General features: G+C 32.2%; 2 protein-coding genes across 2 annotated transcripts; one reads left to right on the top strand and one right to left on the bottom strand.

Annotated features, from left to right (window-relative positions):
• Positions 1 to 16: 16 nt before the first annotated feature.
• On the top strand, positions 17 to 496 carry LOC108379845 (putative mediator of RNA polymerase II transcription subunit 21; the record flags this gene model as incomplete). The annotated part of the gene is made up of 1 exon (XM_017636199.1): positions 17 to 496. A coding segment is annotated over one exon (240 nt), but the record flags the coding sequence as incomplete, so codon positions are not given.
• Positions 497 to 9,630: 9,134 nt separating this feature from the next.
• On the bottom strand, positions 9,631 to 10,850 carry LOC108379844 (serine/threonine-protein kinase nekl-2-like; the record flags this gene model as incomplete). Its single annotated transcript, XM_017636198.1, has 2 exons — positions 9,631 to 10,554; positions 10,614 to 10,850. Coding segments are annotated over 2 exons (966 nt in total), but the record flags the coding sequence as incomplete, so codon positions are not given.
• Between the last annotated feature and the right edge of the window lie 10 nt (positions 10,851 to 10,860).

Genomic DNA, 10,860 nt, shown 5'->3' with positions numbered 1-10,860 from the left:
TTTTTTTGTGCCATAGGAAGTGAAAACGGAGATTGTGCGCAACGGTGTCTGCGCAACGCCAAAAATACCGCCAACGCGTATACCAACCAGCGTACAACAGCAATTGTCGCCGCCATCGCCCAAGCAAAACCAAAGCGCGCCAATACAATTTGGTGAAACGCAACAACAGCAGCAGCAGCAATTGCAACAACAACAACCGATACGAAAATCGAAAATTCCTCCACCAGTTCCCGTGCGACGTTCTTATGCGAGCTAAAAAACAGAAATGCAAGGCTACATAATGATAATAAAATTAAGTATTGATGATGTTATAAAACGATATATACCGTTACGGTTTAAACGAATCCCAAAAGTTAATTAATTTAAGCAAAATTATTAAAAAAGACTTATATGTGATATTTGAGCGAAGAAAAAGAACGCAAAATAGATGTAAAAAGGTAAACAAACAGTACCGCAGAAAACGCAAACATATTGCTGAATCGAAGTGTGGAAGAAACATAAACGTAACACCAAAATATAAACTGCCTAATCTACAAAAAAAAAAAATAACAAAATAACCATAACACTATTAAATTAACATTTACTTATTATTAACATTTTGGCACAAAAGTAAAATCAGGTATAACTTTTGCAAGCGTTTGTAAAAATTACTAGCCACTCAAAAATTTACGAAAATTGTAAAATGTAAATTTACACTGCCTGCAAAATGTCTGTACTACAAGTTATTAAACGTATTTTATAGTTTGGCAATCAACTAAAAATTTGATATACTTACATATTTATAAGTATGTACATATGTACATACACATGTAAATACATATACATACATACATGTATATGTATATCGTACTTTAGATTAGTGGTTTCTACTATTTTCACCACACTCCCCCTACTGGTGGGGAGTGCTCACATTTGGTTGCAGAATAGCGAAAGCCAGCGGAGTAACAAATACAACTTCCAACTCATATATATACTTATCAGTTTATTCCAAAATCGTTTGTTATATGCTGGAACACGGGATAGTATGCCAAGTGGAAGCGACTCGTTGGTTATATTCGAAGCGAAATTACTATTGAATAAGTATTGTATGTAGAAATACAAAGTTTGATGCAAAAAAAAAAATATATGTGCGTACAAAAAAGTTGTGTGTGTCTGTGCATTCTTAAAATTATTAAATATTTTGTATAATTATACAAAAATGCCCGAATGTATACATATAAATATTTATGCATATTTATTTATTACTTTTACGTCAAAGTGCATATTGATTTAATTATTAAGCGGAAAAGGCATTTTTTCGTAACTTAATTACTTAAAATATTTATTTTTTTTTTTTATAAAAGAAAGCTTACAAAATCGCCTCATGAAAATGCTGCTTTAAGGTGCATCACTCTCCATACAAAAAGGCAATCGGTTCCCCGGAATTATAAAACTTATTATATTTTAAGATTGCCACCAAAATATTTCGAAAAAATATTAAGATGTACGTGAGCTGGACCGACTTGAAAATGCTTGCAACAATCGATTTTTGTATAAATAAAATAAATTTTTGAAAATTGTTTTTCTAAAAAATTACATCAAATAATAGACAATAAAAATTAAGTATAAAAAATGTTTTTACAAACTAATTTTATTTATAAAAAAAAAATTGGACTTTTGGAGGTATTTTTTAGATCGGTCCAGCTCGCGTAAATCTTAATATTTTTGCGATGTATTTCGACGGAAACTTTAATATAATATTATAACAATTTTATAATTCCGGCTAAGAAAAACATTTTTTAGTGAGACTTTTTACATTTCTTTGTCAATGTGCCCATCTTTGAAGAGAATGCAGCTTAAAAGGACTATACATATATATGAATCGGTAAAAAAAAAATTCAATGTTTTTCACCCTTAGGTTCCTTTTAGCTTTCCTTGTCGCATATTTTATTATTTAGTGCTCTTCCGCTAGAAGATTGTTTAATTGAAGCAAAAAATAAAAATCATTATTAAAAATATGGTTAATAATACTTTCATTAATTTTTTATGCAATATGCACTTTGGCGTGCAATATTGTATTTGAGTTTATCAAAAAACCATGTAAATTTATGAATCTAAAATTGTTTGTAATCTGTTAGTTTATATAAACTATAATTATGGTAATCTGACCTTTTTAGGGATTTTGAAATATTTTATTGCATTAATGAAAATTTAATATATTTTCTTTTGTACAATACAAGAAGTTTTCCAACTAAATAATATGACTTACCATACATATAGCAAAGGGGTATTCACGAAAAACTAAAAACACACAAATGAGCATTAAAGAATATTTAATTAACAAATAAAAGACAATTGATATACATAAATTGGAAGCTTCGTACAGCCAGAGGAATATAAATTAAACCTTTATAAATCGGGTGTGTATGGAGCGAAATTCACCTTAAACAATAATATGCAAAGTGTCCGATATCGTGAATATCTCTATAGCATTATATATAACTCAAATATGACACTTATTTTGAAATATTATTATAAACAAGGTATTTAAATATATTCAGCGAACTAATGTACATACGTATGTAACAAGCTAATAAAACAGAGACATTAAAGGCCATTTTCATAGCGGTGAGTTAACTCACATACGGCAGTTAACTGCAGATTTTCAGTACAAAAATTTAAAATTAACAGTAAAATGTGAGTTAAGGCTCTACTGTGAAAATGTTCCTAAATTCTTTATAAAATAACAATTCAGTTTTTCCTTGTATAAAGCATTTAGTATGAAATTAATTTTCTATGCGCATAACATTGCCGAACAGGTGAGAGGAAACGAATTAGAAGTTGTAAGCAAGTAGCTGAACGTATGACAAAAATCTTATGTCACGTCATGTAAACTATTAAAATTAAGTAGTCTTCCGCACAAAATGATTGGTAAACAAAAAAAAAGAGAAATAAAACAAATAAAGACAAATAAAAATAAATAAAACAAAAACATCACATATTATAAAACTTCACTGATCCCAAATATACAATAGTTAAGTAAAGCAAAAGAAATACTTTTTATAAATTATATGACATTTTGTATTTAAAATCAGCAGATGAACTAAAAATGAGATGATGAGATAATACAATTGCTAGCATAAATAACATATAATAAAACATTTAAATAATTACTCAAAAAATATGAACAGTAAACCCATAATAGCAATCAATTATATAAAATAAAAATATAATATTTTAAACACAAATGAAAGCGAAGGAAATAGCATAATAGCTAAATAGTTATAACGGTTTCTAAACAATACATAATAAAAGTATACAATATACCAGGTAAATTGTTGGCGGTTCACCCTCATAGTTTTTGTACGTATAAAATGAGAATGAGAAAGTGGATAAATAAAAACAAAGCATCAATATAAATTGAACATTAAATACAAAATTAATAAACTATAGAAAACGTAGCTTTCGATGCGTCAAAATACAATTGTCTGAAGTGCTGGGCGGCTCTTAACTGGTAATGTTACTGCCTCCAGAGTGCAGAGTTTAATGATGACTTCTAATTGAAAGTGGTACGATACAAGTATTTTTTAAGCAAAAAACACAACCGACTTCAACGCTGACTAAAAGTTTTCGAGTACCGTTAATTTCTTCTTAATAAAATGATCGGAACTAAACCCAATTAGTTTGGCACCACCTTGAGGTACCACACTTCCGTTAAAATATGTATATAAAAAGAAATATGGATTGAAGTCGGTTAAAAATAAGAATAGTCAACATTGTACTTTTATATCGGATCTACAGAGTTTGACAAATAGATAAATGAATTTAAACAAAAGTATGTTTGCTAATATTTTGGGCGATCCCCATAAACTTGAAAACTAGAAAAAATCGAAGACTTGAAAATTTTTAAGTCTCCTTAGACTCAACGGGTATTCGAAGAAAGATTCGATCAATTTAGGTTTTGAGCAGAATGGGCACAATGCAACTGAAACTGCTATTGTCAAAAATATCATCACAGCTGCGGCTAAGGTTCTGTAGGTTTCCAGTACCATCAAGGAAATGTATGTACCCGTATAACAAAATCTTATCGGTCAAGAATCCATTTTTCTTCCTATTTTTTGCACTCAGCAAGCTTATTGAAATTTGCATAACGGGTAAAAATTTCCATTCATACATAGCTTATAAAAAATTTAATTCATTAAAAATTTATCCTGCCTTGATGCGTTTTTTTCGTAGTAGGTATTAATTCGTCCTGCTTATTTCTGATAGCTTCAGTGACAACTTCTGTTTTGTTTTTTTTTCAATCGAAGGCAATCAGGAAATATTTAAGCTGAATTTTTTTCATTACAGGCGAGAATTATGGATTATATTCTACCAAACTTCTCACATTTGTAAAGCGCGAAAACGGCACGTTTTAAAGATGTGGCTATTTTTCTTTTGTTTATTTAATGTTTATTTTTTATATACGGCTCGTTATCTAACAAAAGCCATGTAAATGCGAATTCCGAACTTTGTACAAAAATAAGGAAAATCTGCAAAGATTCATGGAAAATTCAAACTTTTTAATTATATTTCTTCTTTCTTTGTTTAAGTGCAATTTTGAAATAGCTAGGACTTAAAGTTGATTTTTGAGTTTTTTTTTAAGGTGTTGCTTATTTTCTTCATACAAGTAAAAAAAATCTACTTTGAATGGGAAAAAATGCGTAGCACCGTCAAAAAATAAATTGCCAAAAATCAACAGTATTTTGTAGACACTTTAAACTTGCCCTTTATTACTCTTAATTTGAATAGGCTATAAAAGTGTATAGCAAAATTTTTCTAAAAATTTGTATTAAACAATTTGAAAATTTTATGCAATTCTATTAAAATGTGTCGAATTTTCCTCATTTTTGTTTGAAAACTTGTCAAAATGTCCGTCCGTATTTGTATTTTCGCCACCGTATATTTTAGCCCTCATATTTGAGTTTTGTGGTATGCTTCAGTATCACTGCGTTGAATATCATTGGCAGGACTTTGCAAGACTGTAGAGGAATATAAACGTCATTGCTGATACTTATATTTATATGCATTGTGAACATTTTCTAAGTTAAATTTACAGTTTCGAATATAAACCGCTGGTGTTGGTCGAAAAAAAGGATACCTTTGATACCTTGACGTAACACTGACTGTTAGGAAAAAAGTGTGTGTGGAAGGAATATGCCCCAGGCGCTCAGTAGCCAAGCTACGCCACTGATTTCGGTCAAAGTTTTGAAATTTTCGTGCTTTTTGATGATTATTCCAATATCTGGAAATATTCGAAATGATTTTTATTTATATAAACTTAACATAATACATACTTCATATTTTCGTTAAATATCGTCGAGAGCTCGTACAAAGACCCATTATCGCATTCAGACACTTTGAAAATGGCAATATTCTACATATGTAACTTTACTAATCACCAAGCAAACAGCGTTGTATTTTGTTGTGCACTTACAATGGGGGAGTTCCCGATTTGTAACATTTTAAATGTAATCCTACAAATCGTGAACTCCCCTTGGAATTTAACTTCCAACTTATGATGCAATTGGAAACAATATATAATAAACAATAACAATGCAAATGCATATGTATTATTTAAGCATATACAATAGCATAAACTTATACATACATGCGTTTGAATGTATGTTTGTATTAAAAATAAATAATACATAATTATTTACAAGTATACATAGATAGTATGCAGATACGTTATAAAAAAGTTATTTTTAGTGGCAACGAAATAAACAGCAAATCAACCACTTGCGAAACTAATAATTTCACTACGCTGGCAGATATTTATGCGGACATAGTAGTATTTGTGTTCAAGCAATGTCATGTTTGCCGCGAAAAAAATGCCTCACTTCTTCCTTTTTCTTAGTAGCGTAGTCAGTACAAAATGTTAAACAAAACTACTACTAAATTGCTATACTTAATTATATTATATTTGCTACTACTACTATCACTACTATCAGCCTAAGATTTGTATGGGTTAATAATTAATTAGTTATTAGTAATTACTACTACCTACATATACATAAATATTTTAGTGTAGCAGCGACGTTAAAGATCTTAGATTTAGTGCGTATTTTGTAATGTATTATATATTTGTAGGGAATACGCATAGTTTTTCTCAGTGTAGTTAGTTACTAAATACTACCCCATATTTGTATACTAGATATCTAACACTACTTCTATCACTTTTTTCTGTTAAAATATTTCTTATTTCTATTTATATGTATACATTAAATATTTATTTATAAAATATTAAAAACTAGCATTTATGAAGAATGAAAACACAATAAATACATTCAAGAAATGAAAATGGAAAATAAAATTTATAATAATAATGAACTATAGAAAAATTGGTTGTTTTACTGCATAATATAATAATAAGTATTTAGCGCCTATACTTTTGCGACTGTACGACTTACAATTTAACGAATGGTTTATGAGACGCCCTTTTCAAGGCAAAAATATTCTCTGAGGTTTGCCAGTGCCTACCGAGGGGCGACCGCTGTTAAAAAAAAGTTTTCGTATTTTGTTTAAAAATGGAATTAATTTATCCGAAATATTATATATGTATAAAACGGCTTTGATTATAAATTTTGTCCTCAGTCGAATTGACGAGCAATTTTTCTGTAAAATATTTAAACCCTGTAGCTTTTAACGTAACGGGTCTTTTAGGCCCATTTTTTAAAAGGGCTTTATGTTATACCATTAAAAGTGACAGATAGTTTATGCTCAGTCCGTTATCGGACCTTTCTCTTTGGATGCTGGATTTTCCGACAGTCGCGCCAAATATCCTTTCCTTGCTCACCTTGGTATTAAAATCTCCAAGCACGATTTTGTTAGCTCTCGTTGTTAATAAAACGCGGTGATTTTTGGCAACTTTTCTTAACGCATTTTCTTCCTTGCAGAGTAAATTCGAAAATTTTTTGTATGGAAAAAAGGCGCAATACAGTAAAAAAAAAAGTTATCAAAAATCAATGCGAGATTTTATCAACTTAAAACTTCCACTAGAATTTATTAAAAGTTATCAAAAATCATAATTCAAAAATTCATAATTAAAGTTATCAAAAATCATAATTCAAAAATTCATAATTAAAAATATTCTGATTCATACCAACCAGCAGCAAAATCGAGAGCCTCGTATTATATTAGGCTGCGGCCTTCATCAGTTAAATTGTGCCACCCAATATTGTTTAAATATGAAAAGAGTCTTCAACAGCTCCAGTGAGTGTTATGAAACTGAGGATAAGAATACCATTACTATAAAGTATGATTTTCTCCTAACTATGATCGACGGGAAAGTTTTAAACAGAATAACGAATACGGCATCTAAAATGAAATGTACAATTTGTAAAAATAATCTATGAGTTTTTCAATATCTTGATGAGTCCCGAGCATAATTATAGCACCGAAATATTTTCTGATTTATTACATTAATGCATTATTATTAATTTTTGACATACCATGGGATAATACATGTAATTAGCTACCAAACGCTTAAAAAAGAGAAAGCTGCAACGTCAATCATGAAGTCGTTAGGACAGAAAATCTAAACCAATTTGATTCAAACAAAGGGTGTTAAGCACATTTTTTTGTTGCGCTCTCAGTGAGACAGAGTGGGAAAACAACGTATAAGATTACCAACAAAATGTATCCGGACACGAGCGGAAAATCCGCCTTTTCTCATTTAGTCAGAACAGGATGATCAATTTTGGTCTGTTCTGAGAAACGCACAATGAAAGTATACTCCGTTTCATTTGAATAGTTACACGTCTTTTCCTCAAGATCTGAGCTTATATCTAGACTTGTGGTCATCGGAGAAGCTTCTCATTTTTAAGAATGCTGAATTTCGAAGAAATGTGGTGAAAATAAAGAAGACACTTTGATTACTTTGGATTTTATTCCACTTTTTATCAAACTACATATCGACGTTTAAAGTACAAAACCGCGCATCGTCATTCTGCAAAACCGCGTAACTGACATTGGCTTATCCATTCGTCCTGAAATATACTCGCCAGAAATGCATTTGCTTTATAAAAAATAGAAACATTTTGAAATATGAGAGTTTTTACTCTCTAGAAAATAATTCATGCATCCTCACATAAGCGGTTTTGCATTTTGTTGATACGCGGTTTTGTACTTGAAACGACGATATGTATTTGCATAAAACAATTATCCGCCTATTATGAATTCGTACGAGGCACGATAAACGCTTGCATTCTGTTATCCCCTATTACGAACCGATGTTTGCCGAAGCAAATCCAATAGTTAGCGTAACTGATTTGTGTCGGTTAACGATTAAAAGTGAACAAGAACCACTGACATTTAAAGTAATACATCTGTCGGGCATATGAAAAGAATAATACGAAAATTAATTTCATACGATACGCTTGCATGCGTTTATCGTCTGTCGTATGGAAATTCATAATAGGGTGGTAAATTTATTATTTTTATTCAATTGAATAAGCGCAGTGGCTTCAACAGACGGAAAGGACTACATTGAGCCCAAAAATGTTCACCATTCATTTTAGTTATTCTATATAACACTTTTAACACATCCTCAATTCCCATGTATCGAAGCATGCCGGTAAACAGTTCTAGAGACGTTTTGAAAAATGAAGGACATCTCCCGGCCTACCACTTTAATCGTCAGATGGATTGTCTGTGCGCAATTTTGGTAGAATATTCAAGAACAATATGCGAAAATATGTGACAAACACTCCCTTCTTGATCATGGAAGGGAAACAAACAACGTTCGTCCTTTCAGAAAGCGTGAAAATTATTATTAGATCAGTTGTAGGCATCAAAATTAAATTTTTCGCCAGAAAAAACCACCATTTTCTAGTTGTCCTAGAGTTGTAAAATATTGCAATCATAATTCCTAACGTTATGCACTGATTCCTAACGTAAACCCTTTTTGACATTTTCTGAACGCATGTGTATACAATAATTCGTAGTCCACTTTGCGGTCTCAATAAAACCAACGTTTTTCTTTAATTTGATCCACTATCTCTACAATAAGTTGCTGGCCTCGTAGCTTTTGTGTTCTCGATCCATTTCATGCTATTTTAATGCTATGCTGTGAGCCGGCTTCAGTTGTCAAATATATTTTCATTTCCTTGATTTTTATTTCCAAGAGATCGCCTGGAAAGTCCTTTATCCGTAAAGGGCTCTTTTTATGCATTTTTGGCAGTTTAAAGTGGGCTTGCTTCGCCCATTATTCTGTGTTATAGTCAGAGATGAAGAGAACAAAGGTTCGTACCGCTTTCCCTCTTCCAGTGAATTGGACAGAAACGCTGTTTGTATGACGTCCCACTTGTGCAACATGTTTACGTTTTTTCTTGTAAAATTTCCTCTTCTTGCATTCTTGCTTCAGTGAACATAACCCGGACCATCTTCAAATTCGTTCATATCTATGGAGCAGATTATTTGAAAATCTGACCATTTGGACCCAAACGCCCGTGAAAATCGGTGGCAGTACATGAAGGTGTCAATTCAATAGTTAATTTGGTTAGGTTTAGTTAAGTTGGCGCGTTTATGGTGCACGTGTTAATGTTTGTTTTACAGTTTTTATCAAAATAATTTTAGCAGCAAAGGTTTAATGCTTTCTGCATACTATTCCCCTTTAATTAAACATTTTCACAAAAAAGACAGTTCTAAAGAATTATATAGAAAAGTACTACTTACATATATTAACTAGTGAGCTTTTTAAAAAATGTAAATAAAACCATAAAATTTAAAAAAAGGCATAATTAAAATAACTTAGGTTTAATACAGTTGGGATCTATCATAAAGTAAAAATTTTTCAACAAACATTTATTTCAACAATTCAACTAATTTTTTGCGTAACTCTTTCGCGCATGGTCGCATAATCGGTTCATCGTGCCAACAAGATCTGCAAAGCTTTTCGTAGCTCTGCTCCTTGTCGCCATCCTGTTGGCCCAAAATATTTCCAAACACCGCCAACAGATCGCCAATATCCCCTTTCGTGCGCTGCTTTTGTTGTTGTTGTTGTTGTTCGAGTGATTTTAGTTGTTTCAATGGTGAACGCTGAGCAATCGGCGACTTACTACACTTCAACTCGGCACTCAGATCACGCATAACATTCATTTTTGAATTTAATGAGGCGAATGGACGACGCCTAATCGTCTGAGGCGCCTCATCCACACCACAATCGGAGAAATGTAAGTGTTCCTCGGGTTGTTTGGTGCGATTGAGTACATCTGTAAGATGCACTAATGAGTGATAGGTGATCTCTTCCGCTGTCAAGTTGGCGCAATGGCATTTATGATGCAATGGCATAGTCGAATGCAAAGCGCCTTTGCAATCATTGCCAACGCTTTTTGTATTGCTAGAAAATGTACTATCGGGACGCAGCTTATTCTTGACCACCTGATAGGCGACTACTTCATTGCAAGCGATCCAATGGTAAGGTAAACGGCACTGTTGCATTTGCCACATTGTAATGCCAAGCGAGTAGATGTCTGCAGCAGGTGTAAGCGGTTCTTCGCACAACGCTTCTGGGGACATGTAACGCATGGTGCCCTGAAAAAGTGCATAGAGTAATACAGCATTAGAAAGTAGTGATGGTAATATATATTTACACGTGCATTGCCTTTGGGTGCCGGCTTAGGTGTATCGATCTTCAGCGAAGCTCCAAAATCACATAGCTTACACACATACTGCTGCCGGGAGAAGAAATTCGGTTGTGTTTCGTATCGTAATTTTGGATCGATGCCAACGAGAGATACCAGAACGTTCTGTGGCTTTACATCAAGATGTAGCAGATTTCGCTTGTGGCAATAGGAAAGTGCGGATAGGATATCCAGTGTAATGCTAGAATAATTAATT

This window comes from Rhagoletis zephyria, unplaced genomic scaffold, assembly GCF_001687245.7.
Source record: "Rhagoletis zephyria isolate East Lansing unplaced genomic scaffold, Rhagoletis_zephyria_1.1 Rzeph_scaffold_17458, whole genome shotgun sequence".
NCBI lineage: Eukaryota > Metazoa > Arthropoda > Insecta > Diptera > Tephritidae > Rhagoletis > Rhagoletis zephyria.
Note: the sequence above shows the minus strand (reverse complement) of the source record. Positions and strands in the feature narration are given on the sequence as shown.